The following is a 23,200-nucleotide window of genomic DNA, read 5'->3' as shown; positions in this document are numbered from 1 at the left end:
AAATTTTTGGAATAGCTTTGATGTTGCTATGCATTTTCAAGCCAGTTGCTTAATATCCTGTCTAAAAGAAGGCGCTATACTTGTTAAAAGTTACAACACTGCACCTTTAGAAAGTGAATTGTAGAAAAAAGTAAACATCTTGTAGAAAGTAAATTGCCGGTTCAAATTTCAAATGAAGTGCATTAACAAAAAGAGTAACAACGGTTGTGGTTAGTAAATCAACCAACAGTTCCTGGAAGAATTAATTCATATAAATAATAGAATAATTAGAAGTTGCCTTTAATAGTGAACAGAAAGACACGGAAAGAAGTCAAACCGATCAAACTAGATTCCATATAGCTCTAGAGAAGAGGTTTCTTCTTTATCTGAAATCAAGTAAATTAAAAAAAAAACGAGAACCAAAAATTTAAAGACCTAAATGTAGTGAGATAAGAAATCTTGTACCTTTTGTAATAGAGGTTATTGGGATAACGAATGTCGAATTTCACTTTCTCAAAGAATGAACGGAAGTTCTGAGCGAGAATAATGGTTCTCTTAACTTTCTCAGAAAAGGGTATGCGACAAAATAACTGCAATAAAAGGAAACATTTATGTTTTCACTGCTAATTTTTTTTCTTCATAATAGTGCATCATGTTATCCAATACAAGCACGGTGTCGTGAATTTTTTTTGTCTTGAAAGGTTTTGTCAAGGACCAGGAACAAACAGGAATCTAAAGGATTTATCTTGATTGTAGAATAGGCAGTTTATATCGCGAAACATTAATCATAATGTTTTATTGTAACATGCGATATTCTTAGGTTCATCATAGATTCATTTCTCATGTGATTTCTTTGTCATTTTTATCTAATTAATAATCCCATGTTTACCTACTGATTTGAGTTTGTCACAATTCTTATATTTTAAGGTTTAATCATAATGTTTTATTGTAAACACACTCAATTCTTATATATAAATGCAATATTATAAACAAAAAGTTCTTTAGACCATAAACAATTCATATTTCCTTTTCTTCCAAAAGACTAATGATAACACGAAAAATTTCTCTCCTTCTTTTCCTTGTTTGACTGTTCAGATTAATCGTTATTCTATGTCTTATAAGAATGAAGATACAGTAATTTTATTGCGGTATCATAAAGCTAAGCATAACTGATGCCAACTTATTTGATTCTAAAACACAAAAGTTTGTGACTGTATAGAGTAAGCCATCCAATTTTCTGAATTTCTCCTGATTAACGACAAACTTTTCACGACAAACAAAAACTAACGACAGTTCAATTAATGCACAATATACATCATCCGATATGTCTTACTACTGTTACTGATATAGCAACAATAGTGTTACCTTTAACTTGGAAGCAAAATTACTGGCACAAGTTATGCTTAGTTTATGAAACTGCAATCAGATTATTGAATCTTTCTTTTTTGATATAATAAGCTTTAAAAATAAAAAATACCAATAGAAAGAGTAGCCAGAAAAAAAGAGTGTTTTTTCTTATTTATCTGTTCTTTTTTTTTTTTGACATAACAGTTTTTTTCTTCTCCTTTTTTCTGCTTGTTAGTCTATGGTTTATATATGTGTTCAGAACTGGGAATGATTTACAACAAACATTACAACAGTTGTTCATTTGGGTACACAAGAAACTGTAAAGACTCAATTACAGTACAAGGATCGTAACAAGATCAAATCGAAAAATTAGCATGTAGATTTCATTAAATTACGATAACAAAAAAGCGTGAAAAATGAATCTAAAAAATCTAAAAATTAAATGATTCGTAACATTGTTAATGACAAATTTTTCTATAAACTTATTTTATCAGTTTATTTAGAGTCTCGCGAATCTTGGATCAAAGAAAAAGTAGATTCAATAATTAGTTCAATATTTTAACAAAAGTACAGCAAAGTAATAGAGTCTTACTTCTATGCCAAAAAATAAAGTAACCAATCTAAGTATATCACAAATCCACAAACCCTTGGCACTATTTGACTTCGGCTTTCAATTATCCTTATTCTCCAACAATTTAACAAATCGATAGATCGATGAAGACATATGAAATGAGTTAAATATGGCCTCATTCGGTAACAAGATATCAAATTTATGCGGCTACAAAAGTTTCAAAATCTATAATCAGAATTTTCCTTGCTCTATAAAAAATCGACCGATGATAGTAGAAAGTTGATATAAAAATAAATTTCAAAATTCTGATGATATTGAAGCCAAATTAATGTGTGTGGCATGGAATGAAGGATTCCTGAAGGTCAGTCAAGACGAATGCGATACACATAGACGAATGTGTGTGTTGAGTGAAAGATTTATTACAACGGTATTTTATTCACTAGCAACCACGATATAAATCTATAACGAGAATACATTTATAAGTCTGTAGTATTTGCCTGCAAATACGAGACAAAAAAATGAATAAATTAATGGGGAATTTAAAGGAACCTATTAATCTAAAAACTAAAATGACGAATGCAAGCAAAGATATAACTGTTGCTGTCTGTCATTTGCTCATCCAGGAATAAATAAGTTGAAATTCAGTAATGAAAGATTTGATTTTGATAACGACGATTCCTATAAGATGGGTTCTGAAGATGAGTGGTAACGAAAAAGCGATAAAGAAAAATTGTATGTGAATATCCGATATTTCATCTAACATTTCCGAAAGGAAGACTGTGAAGAAATTACGTGACAAAACTTCATTGAACTGCTGTATCTATTCGAACTTACGTTATGCAAATATCAGCAACAAATGTAGCATTACAAAACAATATGTATTAAAAGCCTTTTGCAGATTACACCATTACCCTTAATTTCTGATTAAACAACTATTTCCGTAACACCTTTATATATCTGTAAAATCTTAAACAAAGATGGAATAAACCTTAAAATAAATTTCTCCTAACAAATAATAATATACGATACTCATGCAGATGGTTAGGAGTTGAATGTAAATCGACAACAGATCCTATATTTATGAAAGGAGAAATAATTCCCTAATGTGGAAGAAAATATCAGATCTTGATAAAACTGTGCTAAATCAAAGTCAAAAATATATAACCAATACATAGTAGTAATGCCTTATGGAACAGAAAAAAAAGAACCAAAAAAGTCTATGTGGTAGCTTATGTAGAATAACTGAGCTTTCTGATACTCAAATATGTGGAAATCGTAGTGAATTTTGTTTTTAACAAGGAAAATTAACAGTTATGGGACAATTTCTTTTTAACAGGGAAAAAAACAGGATATTAGGATTTTTTGATCCGTATCCAATGAATGGAAGATTGATTTGATTCCCACATGCTAATCTTTATATTCATCATTTTCAATCTTACGCGTCATCACGTCACTCATGCTTCGGTCAAGACGCTAGCATAACCGATCATGTTGCCGGAGCAGAATATATGCTTCGTAAATAATGCGTATTTCTAGATTTCCTGTTTGAGTTAATTCGTTCATTCTCATTTCTCCATCACTGTTAATATAACATCATTGGGACTTGCACATAATATCTTTATATTATGTTACCAATTGCTTATTTCATCTTTTATTTGACCACGACCTTTAATCTTTTTTTGCTTCTTTTTATCCACTATGTCTATTCCCATAATCCAAATAAGAGTTGCATACTAATTGTCAACAAAAGTTCACAGTTCAATCTATTATCTTTACCTATTAAGTTTGAGTGCATTAACTTCTATTATTAACAGTTTAGACATGACTAGATGCTACAAACGTCGAAAGCATTCTCGTAACGTTGTCCTGTTGACTAGGTACTGTAATTTATGCCAATCAATAATTTTAGGATTTTTGTGGCACGATGGATATAGACAAGCAGAGTGGAAGAATGTGAGAGGAGTGGGAGGAGAGAATGTGAGGAGGCAGGCAAAGAAGAGGAGGAGGAATCATAGCTGATTGGTCATTCTACAAATCATGCACAGTTATTGTGTCGGAAGTGCGGATTTGTGGTGTGGTTTTCTTTCGTGTGGTAGGTGGGGTCACGTGCTTGAATTGATGTCACGTGAAAAAAGTGGGTGACCCGCCTATAAGCGCTATTTTATTATTTTACCCGAGTTTCTTGCATTTAGACGGTTGTTATAAGTTGGCAACAAGGAAGAGCTATTCTTTTATTGCAAATCTAGAATTGTATGCGCGTGATATATTGCATATAAGTTTTAATGAGATTTTTCGATCACCAAAGTTATTTTGTCGCAATCTTTTTGTCTTTGTTGTATTCTGAGATGCTCTGGAATATCTATTGTTTATTACAATATGTATAAGGATTTGATTTTCGTAACTGTTAAGTATGTGTTCTGTTTTCTTCAGGTTTAACTAAACCTTAATCATCGTGCATGTTTGTGAACGGAAAATCCTTCCCAGCTATATCACTTGATGGATGTCAGACGGAATACTGTGAGTTTTAGTGTGATTTTTGGCCACAAATAACATTTTCGGTTTAGCTGAATTATAATGTTGAATATTAGCTCTTCAGGTTCCATCGTTATGTCACTGTTTTATTTTATAATTGACCTATACTCTGCAGTCTTCAATATACCATTGTCGAAACATTCGCTTCGTTATCACGAGATTTATGGATAATGTGACTTCCTTTGACAACTCGTTGAGCAAGCGAATATTGTTATCTATTCAATTTTAGGTTGTCAGTGAAGCAGGAAATGGGAATAAAAATTGCGGTTCTTCTACTGAGGAACGAAAAACTGTAAGTGCATTTTTGTAATAAATCAGGAGTATGAGTTTTTCGTCATTTTTTCGTATCAGAAACGTATCAAGAGCAGCGTTTCGTCTCTTTAATATTCAAATACTTTTCATTGCCGATAATTTCTCAGTGCTCATGTTATACTGTGTAAATAAGATAATGAATTTTTCTGGCATGTTGTCATTCGATATTCTGCATAAGTCCAAAAACTAAAGGATTTGATCGAAAGCCGTAACTATGACGGACAGAAAATTAATTTTGGAAACTGATTAACCTGGTCATAGAATTTTATCGCATAGTAGTGGCTTAGCAAAAATATAAAATAAAAGTAAGACAGCCCATTTTAACCTTATAATTTTTTTATTATAAACTTAATCTTATAAGGGAGAAAAGTGAGCTATCCATATCTTTCATTGACAAGGTTTTATAGTTTGTAACATACACATTTTCTATCCGGTGGTACTCTTCATTTGGTTGTACGGTAACTGAAGTCATTCCTGTATGTTACGACCTTTCTTCTTTGTCATCATAGTTCTTAAATGTTAAGAGTCGGCGCATATGTGTGAGCATATGTTCCGAGCTTCTCACCACCAATTTATGATCCAGAATATTGTAAAAAGTTTATTCTTTGCACTACTTTTATTTCACATGTTCTTGGAAGTCTGATTCTTTAAAGTTTTTCAAGTTCCTTAAAACCCTATCAGTTGCTTCTACAAGTTCTGATCTGCGTCTTTCTTTTCACGACAAAAATATCCATTACCTTGCCAGCTTGTTTAGCACATTTTTGCAGTGAGTGTTATTTTACTATAGGTTGTCATGAAAGGCAAAACAGTTGTACTGACCTTCCGAAAAGGTTGGTTTCTTCAGTCTCCACTCGTCCATCCGTGTTTGTTAACAATTTTCCAAAGTCGGTTTTACATGTACTTGTAATAAGTGAAAATTTGTATTTTTATTTGATTATAGTCTCAAAATTTCAATTAACTTATCTTGACCTGGTAATTTTTGGTATGATTTATTCATGAAATTATATTTTCTAAAAACAGTAAATGAAAATATATGATTATAATTTTGGTCTTCGAAGTGGGCAAATGCTGAAAATTGCAATTATTATAATGATGCAAAATGGTTGTTTAGGTAACCATTGCTTTTTCATTTTCTACTGAATATTTATGTAATTGCAAATTTTAAACTGCTGATTACAACAAGAATAATATAGAGCATTTTAGACTTCGAATGGATTATCTGCATTTAAAATGTTTAATACAATTGCTTGAGTACCATTCTATTATTTGTTATGTCTAATAGCTGTTTTCACACAGCACTCTTTTTTTGACCTTCTTTTGGAGATGTCTTTCATGCTATATGCGAAGTATTGTTTTGCATTGAGATTTCTTTTTCTGATACGAGAACTGAAAATGACGAAAAAGGTCAAAGCCGCTGGATCTTACTTTGACGAAAAGTTTAACAAAATCCCTTGCCGATTGCTGTCCAGCAGATATTGAGAATCACGAATTACTTTTTTGTTTTAAACATGATGTAGCTAGAGTACATTAGTTCGTCTGTGATGATCCAAGGTTCAGGATCTATTTGTTCCATACATTTTCGACTATTAGTTCACCTGTGATACTAGTTTTCGTGGCTTAGAGACTTGGGGATTTCAGTATAAGACGGTTTGTATATTGATATAAACTTGTAAGCTTTTTAGTAAACATATCAGGTATTGTCTAATTGTACTAATTGTATTTAGACTAATTGTAATGTCGAACGGTTGACGGATCTGGTGTTTGAACGAACGCTGGAAGAAGTCAGTGAACCAGATAGGAAACGCCAACGTTTGGAAGTTGAGGGGAACAAAAAAATCACTACAAAACAAGGAGGACAAGTTCAAAAGAAAAGAAATGTGTGCAAATATAAATCTTTTTTCAAATAACTGTCCTTATTCTTATTAATGAAGAAACAAGTAGATATATGGGATTTACAGATTCTTGAAGGTTTCTAATTTATGAAAAATTTAAGGTGATGAATGGTAGACCCTCGATTAACTTCACACCACTGGTTGGCTACGAGCGCCTCCAGTGTGCAGGACCGCTTGAATCGAGGACGATTGTTAATCGCCTGTACCATTCGAATAAATTTGCAAATATCAGTGGAGGTTTCCGATTATATCTTCGACTTATAACGGATGCTATATTAAATGAGATCTGGTATGATCGAAGTATCATTTGTAAGGAATTTCAGTTAGTATAAGGAAGGAAGTGGTGAATTGTACATGTTTTTTATATAACATCTAATGTTTTTAAATATTAGATGATGGTTTTTCTGTTGGTTTGGAGGTTTGCTCCAAGTTTGAACATTCATAAATCCGCAAATAGTTATTTGGAATTTCACCTTTAATATGAAAAACAATCATTTAGTTGAATAAAAATTTCAAGAAACCTTTCTTTGGATTTAATATGAGTAAAGTTTCATAGGATTTCTATTCAAGTAATGTTGATGGATATACGAGCGAAAGCTCAATTAATGTTCTACCTATGGCTAGTTCCATTGCCTATAGTGCATTAGTAGTATCCGTATTCGCAACAAGGGAAGTCATAAGATTTGCAATCCTTAGGTGTAGATTGCTCGTTTATTGGCTTAACGATAAAAAATCGATGTTCGGAATGAAAAATCGTATTATACTGAAATTTAGAACCTCATTCAATGTGGTACAATTTCTGACTCATGTTTCATTTTTGTTTTTGAAGTGACAAGATCGATGATCAGAGTGATTGTTTCGATAAATCGGAAGATATGGATCTATGTATTTTGCAAGTTTTGCGTTATGCGGTAAATATTTAATTTTTTAATATTGTCATGAGACGAGGGTTTAGTGGGTAGAGAAATATATTGACTGAATACTGTAAGTTTAAAATCTTGTTTACCATTGTCATGTCTAAAATATTTTTATGGTACTTTTCATATATTAATATCTTCCAGTGGTCTCAGCTAAGTGATAAAGAACGGTTAAAATACGAAACTGTCGCACGGCACAAGATTCAGGAGAAGCGCAAAGCTGAACAACTGAATGTAATTTCATCATTATTTCCGTAGTTTTTGACGTATCATCTTTTATTCAGTCACTTAGAATTTTGCCTGTGATTTTTGTTTTTAAATTTCTTGGAGCATATATATATATATGAAATTATTCCCTCTCTTCTGGCGAACAGTATTTTTTCAGAGTGATTTATAGTGGCTCAATAATTTTAAATGGATTTCTTTTTTTTTTTGCGTATTTAGAATTCAGTGCAAATATTGTACCCATGTTCAAAATTGACCTTGGGGTAAATTTTTCAGAAAATGAGTGATCAAAATACCAAATCAGAAAAAAATATGAATGCAGCAAGTAAGTATTTAGAACACTTCTTATACGCGAATTATGCAATATTATAGTATTAACATTGCTCAAACCTGCACGTCCTTTAAATTATACTATATTTTGGCTACACATTGTTTTCATATGTAACTAAGTAGCTGCCAACTATGAGTAGTAACTGCAGTTAAATTATACTTTTTATTTTTAGAGACGCAGTGGATCCGTTCTTTGCCAGCTATGCCTTTGACTGAATTTAAGTTCATGTCAGCATGGGCCAAAAAGCAGAAAGAAAACGAACATCATCGTGTACACTGTAAAAGGGTTCGATGTCCATTTTGCAAGAATGCGATTTTGAGGGACGACACGTTGCAGGTTATAATTTCAAAGAGTGTGTTGTATCATATTTCGGATTGTCTTATGCTTTCTCACTTTTTCTTAGTTGAGAAGACAAAATATATATCTTAGATTCTGAATAACAAAATAGTTAACTTTTGAAGTCCTGAATTGAAAAGATTACAAGAATTTACATAATTTTTGCCTGATCTCTGTTTCCTTTTTTCTCTTATCCAAATGTATATTATTCATTTAACCGTAAAATTCTTAGATGCACATTCTATATGGTCATCATAACATGTACGTGTATGCATGCCATTACTGTTTCGAAGGATTCACTTCTCTCGAGCGACTGAAACAGCATGATTGTCAGGAATTCACGCAATTCATGTTACAGTTACTGATCAAAGAGAGAAAGGTATCATGTTTTTCCAAGTCTAGATAATTTGCTCGGCTAATTATCTTTCGGTGACATTCCAAACTTTTTCTTACATTATTTTTTTTTAGTAATTTTTAGCCATCTTTGGACAATAATTTCCAAAAAAAAATTCATATATATTTTGTAAATCGTACTCTTGCGTGTGACTTTGAAAATTGGATTCCACGTTTGATATGACAATAATTAAGACTTCGTTGAATGAAATGCGGATATGTTACAGTAAAGGCACACCTTTTTTCACATTTACTATAGATTTCAGTTAGAAATGATGTTTGCAATGCACACATTGATTTGTGCTGAATGTAATCTGCAGGTGCCTTTGTCATCTTTAAGTAATTTATCCGGTGATAATAAGCACGTGAAACTGCAACGTTTATTGGTTAGTTTTCAATGGAATATGTGGTACTCATTTTTCTTAATGATTGTTCTGTTAGATGGTTAACTTTTCTTCAAAAAAAGGGTAAGAGAGCGATGCCAGTATTTTTCATGTTATTTTTGGGAAAACTTTATTCAGATTATTGTAGATGCAAATAATAGATATAATTGTAATAACATAGTGTTTTATTAATCATTAAAGTTATAAAAACTTCGCCAGAATCTTGATTTGGATTTCAGAACTATCATAGTACAGATAACTTAGTATCATGTGTTATATTATTTGCTGTTCGGCCTGCTGAGGTGGAATATGTAACAATAAAAGGTTGTGCGATGAAGTGTGGCATACCACTGCAGTGTAAATTTTGTTCACACAAGTTTATCTCTGCAGCTGATATTGAAAAGCATCAATTAAATGAACATTCTGGAGTAGTGACTAAATTGAAATGTCCGGTGTGTCCGCGCTTCTACATTACTGATTGTTTCTTTAGGTAATTATTATTATTATTGTTATTATTATACACAAAGGTTTAGTGCATCTACTAGATGCATCGCAGATGTAATGCTAGTCCTATATATAAATTTCAGTAATAGTAATTTCAGAGACCACCTTTTATCGCATCTTGGTGAAATGCATTCGATGACGAGCTTATTGGATAAGGCAACATTTTGGCCACCAGCCTTTTCTCTTGAAACGACTTTTAGGATGGGGCCTTCATTGCAGAAAATAATTGGTTCTGATATGACAGGATTATCGAGAGTCGAGAAACTTAATGATGTTAATTTTCATTTCTCCTTTATTTTGTTGAAGATTTTACTTTCGATGGAATGAAGCCTCCATTGTACCGTTTTTAGCTTTTTTCACTGCATTTTCATTTGAAGTTCAATTAGTGTCAAGCTTGCTTTTATCGATCAGCTAGTTTGAAGGTATAAAGCCAAGGGAAAGAGAGAATTTATTCCTTGATCAGTGTGTATAACAGCAGCGTTGTCCATGAGTCTCCTAACTTTATGAATCAAAATACATTATTTTCAGTTTCTAGTCTTTCAGCTTTCCGATGACGAAGATGGATCATATGAAAACTCCTTGAACAGAAAAAGTAAACTGCTTAACGAAAAAAGAAAGTTCAGAAAAATCGACAAAGGAGCTGGTCGGGATTTGTGTTATTATTGTAGACATGCAAAACAGGTATCAGGTTATTGCTTTACTTGTTTTCAACATGTCTTTTTTGCAAGAAATGTCCACTCATTTCTTAAGGATTGAAAGTGGTTCTTATTGTGTTTTTTAGGTAGCGACTAAACCACTACAGTCCAGTCTTTGCCGATGCATAAAATCAAAACATGAATCAAAATCATTTACAACAAAAAATTCTTTTATGAAGTCACTTGTAGAAAAGTTCACCCGGGAAGGGCGGCTTTATGTTGACAAAAAGGATTCCATTCTGGACACAACAATTGGCGCAGTTATTGATGATAGGTAAAAAATTTCTGGCAGTGTCTTAAAAAATAATTGAAAGTCCTCAGTCTGCCTAGTTTTTCATTTTTCAGTGTCTTCATTTGTGTTAAGTGTAAAGGTCTTCATCTTGGTGACCGAAATACGCTAAAACATCTTCGGATTTGTATGCAGAAGGACGTTGAATCTCCAGATCCGGAAAAATATTTTGATTTGATGGACAGCAAAATTGTTAGTGATGCTGTACTCAGCTTATTCATTTTACTAGCCTCCTTATTGTTCAATAGGCGAAATTAAAATCTTCGTCTTTTAAAAATATTGTTTGTTCACTCCAGGTTATCCGGTTAACTCAATCATGTTGTTCTCCAAATGGCAGAATTAGTTGTCCGGAGTGTGAGGTGACGTCCTGTTCAATTGCTAGCTTACGACGACACCTGGCTCTGCTTCATGGCATTTTTACATATTATAATATTCCAGGTTGATTGCCTTCCAAAGATTAGTTCTGAGGTCGCATAAATGGCGTTCTACGTGTTTGTATAAAATTTCTAATTGTAGAAACTCATAGAGCTGTTGGCATCATGGAATACATCCCATCGAAAACTACTAAAGACACAAAACTTGATATTGCCACAAGAATAAATCTAGAGTTGAATTTGACGCCAACAGGCGATTTTAAGCTGCGATACCAAAGGCCTCGATCACCTATAACCAGTGGTATAATTCATCAGAATTGTTTGGAGAAGCAGAGATTTTTATTTTTTCAAAATATTAATGAGTTGTTCCACCAAAGTATCAGTTTGAACACTGTTATATTTATAATAATTTTTTAAGCCCTCGAAAAATTTTGTAAGATTTTACTTTTAGATGGAATGAAGCCTCCATTGTACCGATTTTTCAAATTTTCATTACAGGAAACAACGCATGGCTAGTTACTTCCAACTTCCGTGCTACAGAAAACCTTCAGGTATGATTTTAGTAGATTTTGCATCTTGTACGCTGTAAGCTGAGGGAAAGGTATGGTAATAGATAATTGATATTACTAAATCATTATTTTTAGAAAAAAAATTTTTTTTTTTCTTGATTTTTTTTTTTTTTTTTCTTGAAGAAAGAATTTTCTTGATTTTCGTCTTATTCAGGCAGCTCCAGTGTCATCTGAAGCGCGATCAACTTTAATGCACACTTTCTTGGACACACCACAAAATTCAGTAATAATGGGAAAATTTACATGTATAGTCTGCTTTGTAAGTGGTTTTTTAAAGGAGATGTATACCGTAGCAACATGACTTAATTTTTTCTGAGAATATCTTTGCTTCCCTCTTTTTTAGATCACAGTATCCGTCTTGTTTCGCAACTTTTTTGAAGAATATATAAGAATGCTGAAGAAATGAAAAAAATTTTTTATAGCGAAATGTTATCGTCGTAGCAAAGGTTGATGGTTTAGATAGAGTCCCATAACTGCTTTTCCATTGGATTTGGTGATTTCGGAACCAACAGATCATTTCCGACGATCTTACCATCCCTTTAAAATTAATTTGTGATGTTTTAAAATATTCGAACGTAGTCGTTACATGATTCTTTTGAAGTTACTGTAACTACGAGTCGCATTGTTTTAAGAAAGCTTATAATGTGGAAAATCTATACGTTAACGAAATGTATGTTATATATGTATATTGTTGTTTAAGGCAACTATCGATTCATCTCTGCAGTTGGCAAATCACTTTGTTCGGTCCCATCTGTACGTATGTTCTGAATGTGGAAGTGGTTTTGTTGCAAAGCAGTGCCTTTTGTCTCATTTGGCTGTTTGTCAAAAGTGGCCTCGAAAATGTATAATCTTATGTTCCTACTTCATTTGAGTTCTGAATTCCGCTTGCTTTGTTGCAGAACTCAGAAACTTTGATACATTTACTTACGAAGACTCTTATAATATTGTCTTTGAGGTTCGAATGGAAAGTTCTATCCACGCTGCCCAATTTGTAGCTCCCTTTTACTCACTCCCGAGCGCTACTTCTATCATTTATTGCACTTCCATAAAACAAGCATATATATCAATCAAAAAAACCAGCAGGTAACAATCGTCTGATTTATTATGCGTGCAGTGCTTTCTAGAAAAAGATTTGCACTTTCTAAGAGTTGAAAAGTTTGAAAAAGCTAACAGTCAGAAAACTGGAACTCCTCATAAGAGTTAATCGGTCTTACTTGCATTTTATTCCAAATGGGTTTACAATCAATCGTTTTACTGAGAAACACAGTAGATTTCTGTACATTTGAAGTGATACAATATACTTTTCCCTATATTGTTTTTTATTATATACTTTTTTAAAGGTAAGTCCGATGTTTATTTGGAAAAAATTGTCCTTAGCAGATGCTGCGAAGTTGAAGAAGACAGTGGATAAACTGGTGAGTTTAATATATAAATTACCTTTCATTTGCTTTTCTCCGTTACTTTGCAAATGTCCTTTATCTGTTGGTTTACAGACAGTCAAAACTGGTGCTAATTTTGCAGCGGAAAATATGTTGTATTCATCCACTCTTCTTCCACTGAAGAATACAAGTTATGCAGAACCCGCTGTTGCAGATGTAAGTTTAATGAAATTATTTACAATAGTTATAGTTGGAATAAAAAAGCTGTAGAATTTTGCGGAATTTTTCTTGGCCACGCTTTGTTTGATTTCCTCTACTTGTTTTTAATTTACGGCGTTTACACTAAAATTCCGAATAATTAAAGTTTAACAGGACTCCGAATATCGAAAATGTTATCTTTATAAATATGTTTTCCTGAACTTTTTAGAAGTTTCTATGTGTTCTTTGCGAACTGGATTTCCCAAACCAAGCAGAATGCGATATTCATCTCAAAGAACATCCGGAACAGTGGAGCTGTTGTCCTGTTTGCATGTACTTCCGGAATCACTATCCGATTCATACCGTTGGCGAACTTTTTGAACACTTGTTGTGTAAACACACAGTTAAATCACTTCAACCAAAAGTAAATGCTAAAAATTTTCTTTTCAGTTCGGCATGATTATGTCTCAGTGGGAAAGACATTCTACATATTTTTCTATAAGTTTCATGTTTTCTTAGTTTCCTGTTCTTTTTTCTTGTCATGACTTCAAATATTGTAATTTAAATTAAATAACTTGCTGCAATTTATCAACCATGTTATGTCGTGAATTCGGCAAATTTTATTAAGATTATTGTCATCACTTATGTGCTCGAAGCAAGGCCTTCTCTTTATTGGTTGTATGGGGTCAATTTTCTTTTACTTTCCACTTCATGAAGTTTTGTGGGGTTTTGAAGTAAAATCTGTGGCTACAATAAGTTTTGACATAATCTGCAATATGCAAGCAGTACTGTATATTAACGGGAAGTCATGCTTAAGTCCTTCATCAGACTCAAACATGCTCCTTAATTTTTAGGAATTTTAGTTTTTTATGGGTGAAGGAAATTATGTTTCAGCTAGGAATTTTATTTCAGGGTCTGAAAATAGTGTGCAATCTTTGTCAGAGTTTATTTTCTTGTGAACCAACTGCGCCATTATCAATCAAGCGCTGCGAGGAACGAATGATCCGGCATATTTTGTACGCGTGCTGCGGCACCCAGATATGCTTTCTTTGCAATGATAGCGTTGTGTATTCACCTGACAAACTGAAGAAACATCGTGTTAGTGAACATCGCATGGTTTTTGAAAGGTCAATTAACTGGAAAAATTTTTTTTTAATAACTTTTTAGATTGGAATAAAATTATTTTCTTCCCATTTTGCTCATATAATATATGTTGAGTCTGATTTTTAATTATGTAAACTTTTAGTGATTCGTGATTCGTGTTCTACTGTAGTGTTTAAAAATTTACTATTGAGGTGTTTAATACAAAATTTTCACGCGCCATTACCTTCATTTAAAAATCGAACAATACTAATTTTTTTGTTAAAGATTTAATTTTGATTCTTCATTTCAGGTTTGGATGTTCGAAGTGTTTTCGGAGATTCCACACCTGCAGTACATTTAGAAAGCATTCCTGCAGTGTGTTGTTAAAATGTTCATGTAGAATTAATGCGCTATTCACAGAAGAAGAATTCGAAAAACATTTCGAAATCCACTTGAATTCGATGAGGGACTTTTGTCTTCTTTGCAATAAATACCTGTTTTCGGTATGTAATTTATATTTTTTTAAAGAATTTTAAATATTATTTGTGCGAATATATTGCTGTTCATAGATATTCCAATTTAGGAGAAGTGCAATAAGCTTTTTTGATAATATGAAGTTTGTTTTCAAGAAGGATCAACTTTTTTCCCATGTGATGTCGCATCGGATTACCGTAAACGATAAAAGGCAGTTAGTTCGGCTCAGCACGCCCGAAAATACGTTGTCATTTCCCACGTCGAATATCACTGTGCATAGTAAAATGAACATAAATGAGACGTCTAAAGAAGTAATTTTTAGAGAAAATGTTATAGGGATTATATGAATTTAATGATTAAACTGAATCAAATTTCTTTTTAACAGTGACAGTAGGTCTGCTGGGTTTTACATAGTATGAATGCCTATTTCAGAATTTTCATTTCAGTTTTGACGAGCGCTGGCTTTGCTAAGCATAAATTTCAAGAATGACTTGTGTCTTCCAAAAAAGATTGGGATATAATCTCATGGAATTTTTGAAATCATTAACACTGAAACATGATCATTTTTTTTATTATCTCTTTTCAGTGGTAAACGGAATTAAATCACTTGGGTCAATAATTTATTTTTGCAGCGTAGTGCTACTACATTTCTATTTGGAAAAGTGAAAGTGAGCAATGATGATGATGGAATCAAATTCTTAGGATTCGGTTGTCATACTAATGATGTAAGAGGAAATGATAATAACGATTGGAAGAAATATGGTGAATCATTTCTTTATAAAAATATATTAGTCTTATCTTGCCTAGTATATTTTTCAAGTCTATTATTTAAATTAATCTATTTCTTATTCGGAATAGAAATGATATGTTTAATTATTGAGTCAAATTTCTACCTTTTTAGCAGTGTTTTATGATGTATTAATTTGCATGAAAAAAATTTTTTGACTTATGTATATTTGAAGCGAAGCTCAGTTTAGAAATTTTCACTTTAATTTTAAATAACATTGGCTTTTCGGAATATAGGTTGCAGGCATTGCATCCCGATGATCTTGTATCTTCCAGGAAAGATTAAGATATGTAGAATCGGATTTTTGAAGTTTAGCACTTAGATATGAACATGAAGCTATAATTTTTTTTTCGGACCATTTCGTATCTCTCCGGATATCATTTACAGAAATAATGAAACACTAATCAACAAACTATAATATTTTCTTTCTGGAAACTAATACACCGTTAATTTTCGTTAAAATTTTATTAGCTGATGATAGCGATGTGGTATTCACGGCGGAAACTGTTCCAGCTAATTTCATGACTAACGTTCGGTCAGAAACCAGTGCTGTTATCGAGTCATTACCTTCATTTTGTACGAATCTTGGAGGAACTACCACATCTACTCCGACTGTTAGAATCCCAGCTGGTTAGCGCAATTAGTTTTTAGTTTGTTTTGAAAAGTAACATTTCGTCTGTGTTTTCAAGACGTGTCTTAACAAAGCCTCATCGCTAATCTCAAACTTCAAAAAACTTTTTGAATTTATGAGAAAACAAGGGAAACACTATATTAAAAAATTGACTGGAAATTCACAGTGATTTTATACAAATTTTAATCGGTCGTCTTTGTTCTGAAAACAAAACTGTTTTCTAAAATTTTTTGAAACTTTTTTCACGAAAATAGGTTGGTGGGCTATAAATAATATCATGAAGAAAGTAATGTAGTATTTTTAGTGGACTATTAGAAGTAACATTTTTGTAAACTGCTAGGAGTTTTTTTTTTGTACATGTAGTTGTTGATATACAAAAATGAAAAAAAAAAACTTCATTACAGATGAAATTATGCCTGATGAATCCGGACCATCTACTACACTATTTGGTGATACAGCTAACATGACATCCAGCAGTACTGATGATCAGAATTCTACAGCAAGAAATGAACATTCAGTAGAAGTCACGGAAAAAGAGCCTTCTTCTGCAAAAATGTCGTACGTACCTACGAATGTTGGTGAAGAGGATGATATATTAATTATCGATGATTTTAAAAATGTAAAGTCTCGATTTTTTAGTTTTGTATATGGATCATTGGTAAGTAGTTTGCTGACTGTAAAGTAAGTTTCAATGTTAGAGACATTGCAGAAAAATTTTTTAATTGAATAGAAAACATTTTGAATCACCAAGACCTAACGCTACCTGTGTTGAAATGACAAACGATTTCAGCTAAATTTTATGAATTACGTGAAAAAATGTCAAATTTTGAAGAATTTTATAAATCTTCAGCGACGGTGTCAAAATTATTGTTTTAGGAAAGTCTTGATATCGATGAAAAAGTTTTAGATGAAGGGAAAATGCTTGTAGACAAAATTGGTGATCCAGATTTGGAGGTTATTGAAAGCGCTAAAAGGTTCCTGTTCTTTTTACTGAAATAAATTTTTTATCTCTGGTGAATGGGAAAATTGCTGTTTAATTAGTTGATATGCATTGTATGTATTCTGTAAATATGGTTGTTTTTCGATTGGAGGTAGGCATTAATTGCCCAGTAAATGGTGATTTTAGGTATCTTGATTGTTATTTAGTTTGTTAGTATGTCTAAATTGGTTTATTTAAGCTTCCTTTATTGATAGCGTAAAGTTGCTTTTTCTTTCGTATTGTATTTGGATGTTAACTTCCATATTATGTTCATTTGAGTAGATACTGAAATTTTAGACATCGTGCGATTTTAAAACGTGAAACGAAGTTCCACTGTAGTCAGTGCACCGAGAAATTTCTTACAAGAGCTTCTTTGCTGATACACAAAGAGACTCACAGATATGATGCCGGTCAAACGATCGAAGCGGTTGGTTGGGTTTAAATAACAAACTCACAGTTAGGGATTTGATGCTGAACTCCTCATAATTTTGCTTAATTTATTTTTCAAAGTTTTAATCTTAGGTCTATGGAATCCCTACTGAAACGACCTTATACATATGTCGTCTGTGTTGTTTGGCATATGAATCGCAAGTAGTATACCAGATGCATATGCGCACCCATGGCATGTTGCAAAATTGTGGACGATGTTCTGCAGTAGCATTTAACGAGGAACAGATGAAAAATCATCAAGGCCAACACGTACCATCTAATAATAGACAACAAGTGGTTTATGTTTGTTCGAAATGTGTGGCTACTTATTCAACGGTTATATCTGAACCGGTTTTCTTTAAAAATGATAATTTTAGTGCTGAATTTCTCAAAAAATCTCTTATCATATGAATGGTTTCATAGGATGAATGAGGTGCGGAAAGCAAGATTGATCAGTTTGTTAGTTAGGTGAATTTCAACCATTTCACACAATTTTTAGTCTATATTTTCAGGACGAGCGTTTATATCACCATATGTTTAGCTCCCATGCGCAGGCTGTACTTTATTTCTGTAAGAATTGTGGATTGGCAAGCACTAATGGGCGTGTTGTCTATGAACATATAGTACGAAATGGGTGCTCTTGGCAGGTGTGTTTTAAATTTCGAAAAGTTATGTGATTGCCAAAGAAAGCAGTGAGCCAGACTGAGCATTATATAATAGTTGTAGCAATAATTTTTTCTTTTTTTTGTTTCAGAATTTATCATCTGTACCAGAATTTGTGGTTATGGGTTTTACGGCAGCATGTATATTCCATTATCAGCCATCCAATCCTGTTCAGTATGAGAATAAACTGCATAGTAATGAATTGCTCGTTGTTACTCCATCAGAGTGTATACATCGGTCATTCTTGTCCCATCCAAATGATGTCATTAGTATTACCTGCCCAACATGTAGTTCATTGGTCAGTTCATTTGCTGCATTAAACTGTAAGAATAAGTCTTATTATCTACTTATTTTGCATTTTGTTTTGACTTCAATAAATAAAAATGATTATCTCCTGAATTCCTTTTAAGTTTTTAGTCTTACAAATTTTTAGATGAGTTTTTTGCAACTCCAAGCAGAAAATCCCAGATTCACTGCGACCTTGCCGGTTCGTTTTACGTACTTTTAATTGAGTAAATGCTTTAAATGTTAGGGTAGTTCAGTTTTATCTATTTCATCTACCAAGTTCAAAAGCTGAACACGTCAAATCCTGACGCATGAAATGAATATATATTTCACCGTTGATCTAGCGTACTCTGAATCATGCGGCGGATGACAACGATACCATCATGTTGGCGATGCTAAATATGTGGAGAATGGAGGACATCGACCAACAAACTAGCGCCGCTAACATACGAAACGAACAGATGCCTACTTTAGTCAGTTTCCCTAGTGAATTGTGCACGTTATCGCAATTACCGTACCGTCTGATAACTCGGCACATATTGCAAGGAATTCTGTATCACTACAACTTTTCTTTCTCGAGTTTGCATTCCCAAACATTAGTAATTACATACTGTCTGCTACTAAAATCTTACATTATTGGCTTGGGTTTTACAAGGACCGCAGACGATTCACATACTCAGTTCCTGAAAGTTTTGAAATGTAGAAAATTATATTTTCTCTTTTCATTAGGTGTAATATTTCAGCCGTCAGGAGGAGTGGCGAGTAATATCAGTATTAGGCAACCACCGTCTCAAATTTCTTGGGTTCCAGCTCGTCAATCGTTGGCAACATCTTCTTCGTTTCCTTCATCACCACTACAGACTGCTGTGAGTGAAATATTTTTAAATTATTTTAAAAACGAAACATATTTTATCGCTGAAAAACCATTAAAATATGCCTTATTTACCAGCTGATCATATAAATGTCTTTATCCGAAAAGATTTCCAGAAATTCTGAGCAATGGTTCATAAATTTCAGCGTTAAATTTTCACGTTATTTCAAAAAAAATTTTTTTTTCAATTAATTTTTCTACTCTTCACTTTTAGGTCAGTCGGCCATCAAGAGCAGTAAACGGTACAACTCTTCGATTAAATAATAGGGTAGTTCTTCAGCTCTTCGATTAAATAATAGGGTAGATATTTGTAAAAAGATCTGAATGTTACAGCACTTGACCTTTATGAAGTCTTGAAAAGATAGATTTCTGTTCGGGAATGTTCTAGGGTATAAATTCTCACCCGTGCTTTCCTCAAGTCATTATATCCACAACACATCCATTTGCATTATCCATCTGTAAGCAGACGGGGCTCGAATCATCGTCATCACTTTCGAAAACACCACCTTATTTGCAGGTAATTTAACCTTTTGTATCTTTATATTGTGGATAGACTTGTATATTAAAAATTGTGGATTTGCTGGTTTAGCCGTATCGCGGTGCACTTGAAGCAGTTGGCCTAACAGTTGGCACTCAGATGGTCACCCGAGACTATATTATGAAGAATGCTGGGGGTAAATACTTCTGTGCTAGATCAGAATGCGCTGATGTGCGAATTGAAAAGATTACCAGCGGACGTGTGCATAATTTGCGTCATAATCCACAGAATATTTTTTTCTGCTTAGAATGTGGTAGTGCATTTCCATTCGAAAATCTCATTGTAAAGCATATGGTCGAATTTCACTATCAAAAACAAAGTTAGCACTATTTGTTCTTTTTGTGTATACTTTTTCGTTTTAATTATAGAATCGGTCTTTTCCTAATTCTGGTAGATAATTATTAAGTTGATAATTACGTGAAATATAGAAGCTGTAGGGATTAAAATCTAGATCTGTAATGCTGTTATTAGCGTGATATTGTCGATTCAGATGTGGAAGAAAAGTTAAATCAAATTACGTATTCAAAATTTCAGAAATGATTATTTATTTCTTGGTTTTATTGCAGCACCATCACTGAGCTTGCGCTGTCCGTTATGTCCGGAAACCGTTCCATTTACGCATATAGAGCTTTTTAGGAAGCATATGGCCGATTCCACAGCGCATTCAACTGCTACTCATCTTTTCAGTTACAAACAAAGGTTTTTTATGTTTTTCTTTTTTTGAAATTTATAACTCATATCTCAAAAGTAACGTAGTCTCTGATGTGCTAAAACATTCTGAATGTTGGAATGGTTTGGAACGGAATTTTTTTCTTTGCTGTTGCAATTTAATGATTCTTTTACCTTATCGATAAGATCTAACTTGCCTTTTGCTTTGTGTATTTTAAATCTTCCTTTTCAGGTGCAAACTACGTTTTTATTCAATAGAAGCACGACTGCGACATGATTTCGAACATCGTGCAACGAAAAATGCGTAACTTTTTGTCATTTGAAGAAATATTTCTTATCTGTCGTACTTTAAAAAGCTATGAAAGGGGTATTTGATTGAGTTCATGTTCCAGCTCAACTTGCAAACTTGCGTCAGTAAGAATTACTAGGTCAGAATTTTAGAAATTGGAGCGCGACATAAGTGTTAAATTTGTATTTTGATAGTGTTAGGTTTCTTATTTCAGTATTTACGTATAAATTGGTGTGATGAAAAGATGGAATCATTTTTGGGTTCTTTTCATGTTTTAGGCCATGTTGTTTTGTATGTGGAACGAGCCGAAACTGGTGGTTTAGCCCGGCTCGAACTAATTTTCCATATATTGATCATTCATATATTCATGCGTTTTCTCTTTGGGGTATGTGTCGGGAATGCGGCTTATGTTACCCAAACGAATTAAAGGTTTATTCTGTTATTGTTTTTTAAGCCCAAATTTCTTGCAAAATTTTGAAGAATGGTGTAAAACGGCTGATATTTTAGAAAATATGGAGATTCTATACAAGCTTTCAAGAAATGCTTTTCTGTAGCATAACTGCTTATATAACAGACCATTTTGACAAAGTAGCAATTTAAAGTATCACTTTAACTTTGAGCTAACGGAGTTTCCAAATGGTAGAGCTTAAAAAATAAAAAAAAAAAAAAAAAAAAACGTTTGTGAAAGCTATTCATATTTCTCTAACGATCAGCTGCATTATAAAGTTGAAACAAATCGTAGGTATTGCATAGCGAATAAATTTCATAGTGCATTTTATTTCTCTGTTGCGAATTGGTTTATATTTGAATTTCTTTTTCAGAATCAACAGTATTTTCATCATTTTAAAGAACAACATATGTCCAAAGCATTGAACACCTGGCATTGTAAAATATGCAATATAGAAATTGATGACTGTAATGTCTATCTACATCCGTTGCAACGACATTTTGTATGTTTTGATGTCTTTATTCGTTTTGTCATTGAAATTGAATTCCAAATTGTATGGACCAGTCAAATTTTCTGATGGACGCCAAATTTTGCTTCAGATATACATCGTTTCGGCAACTGAATCCAAATACCTTTTTACTTCTCTGGGTGGTTTTTTATTGACTTTATTTTTTTCATAGAGCAGAGCATCTTTTGTATAGGAAAATTTTCTGTAATTAAAGATGCTGAAAGTTTGAAAAAAAAATTTTACATTAATAAAACTTTGTCTGTTCTCGCTTTTGCTGATTTTCAGAAAAGTTACTAAGAAAAGTTGAGCCAAAACTTTATACTTAAAGCTTTATTTTAGGTTATTGGCGTCAAGATAGATAGGCGAAGACCGTACGCTGTTAAAACGAGTGATGCACTGATGCTTGCCTTTCTAGGCTACTCATTGCCGGATAATGCGAAGATCTAGAAATGAATTAGGGTGGTTTACGTTTTATCCTTTCATTAAGGATTTACTTTTTTCTGAGTTTAAAATTTTGCTTTATTTTTGCTGTTATTGCAATGAATGATTTTTATTAATACATGTTATATTGATAGTACCTCATTTAGGTTATCTATCATTTACTTTATTAATTTCTGTGTTTAGTGATATCATATAGATAATGAGATATATTAATTTATAAAAGAGGTTCTATAAAATCGCTTCCATTTATGTGGAAAATTAGTGGTGGATTCGCTCTCTTTTATTATTTTCTAAAAATTGACTTTTTACTTGAGATTAAGTGAACTGTTTTACATGTCTTCGCTATTCTGGAAATTGTAAATTTCGTTTATTTGGTTTAACGCAATTTACTTTCTGTAAAGTATCAAGAATATGATTTGGACTTTCCTGGTCTCTAGGAAAAGTGAACTCAAAATCGTATCTAATAGTATGCAAAAAGTGATAAACGTTATAAATATTCTTTAATGTCATAAATTGTTCTGGCATTTATATGACGTAATCTGTAAAATTTTTCTGTCGTGTCACTGATCTCAAAACTTTCTATGATAGTTGCTTTTTCATATATTGTTTGCTCTTATTTTTTGTTAATTTTGTGAATGTGAAACAGACGCACCAAAGTTATACCTTGCAGGGTTCATGATGCTAAGTTAATACCAAAACTGAGTAGACTTTTCGGGAATTTGAGAAATCCGAAATACAACTCTTAGAAAGGGATTCTGTCTTTGTAAACCGATTGCGGTATTACTTTGCTACCTGTTGCATTCTTTTTTTCTTTTTTTTTTTTTTGCCCTTTATATACAATTTATTATAAGGTCAGGGTTCGTGTTCCAGTTTGGATAA

At 32.7% G+C, this 23,200-nt stretch overlaps 1 protein-coding gene across 1 annotated transcript; it reads left to right on the top strand.

Moving 5' to 3' along the window:
* Positions 1-4,393: 4,393 nt before the first annotated feature.
* Positions 4,394-22,327, top strand: Bma-lin-13 (Uncharacterized protein; the record flags this gene model as incomplete). Its single annotated transcript, XM_043076869.1, has 46 exons — positions 4,394-4,414; positions 4,659-4,721; positions 6,466-6,618; positions 6,735-6,922; positions 7,463-7,544; positions 7,695-7,784; positions 8,052-8,100; positions 8,279-8,442; positions 8,675-8,821; positions 9,102-9,221; positions 9,458-9,708; positions 9,821-9,995; positions 10,266-10,403; positions 10,504-10,691; positions 10,763-10,898; positions 11,003-11,144; positions 11,223-11,381; positions 11,579-11,631; positions 11,804-11,908; positions 12,350-12,491; positions 12,605-12,732; positions 12,990-13,064; positions 13,143-13,244; positions 13,456-13,650; positions 14,139-14,353; positions 14,620-14,812; positions 14,939-15,094; positions 15,416-15,545; positions 16,042-16,200; positions 16,606-16,820; positions 17,078-17,175; positions 17,478-17,607; positions 17,703-17,945; positions 18,122-18,256; positions 18,364-18,570; positions 18,706-18,759; positions 18,902-19,030; positions 19,301-19,423; positions 19,643-19,696; positions 19,817-19,945; positions 20,018-20,285; positions 20,533-20,665; positions 20,868-20,939; positions 21,203-21,353; positions 21,746-21,874; positions 22,220-22,327. The coding sequence occupies 46 exons, from the start codon at positions 4,394-4,396 to the stop codon at positions 22,325-22,327; spliced, it is 6,297 nt and encodes a 2,098-aa protein (XP_042932803.1).
* Between the last annotated feature and the right edge of the window lie 873 nt (positions 22,328-23,200).

This window comes from Brugia malayi (genome assembly GCF_000002995.4).
Source record: "Brugia malayi strain FR3 genome assembly, contig: Bm_v4_Chr1_scaffold_001, whole genome shotgun sequence".
In the NCBI taxonomy this organism is placed as follows: Eukaryota; Metazoa; Nematoda; class Chromadorea; order Rhabditida; family Onchocercidae; genus Brugia; species Brugia malayi.
This window is presented reverse-complemented; position numbering and strand designations above follow the sequence as displayed.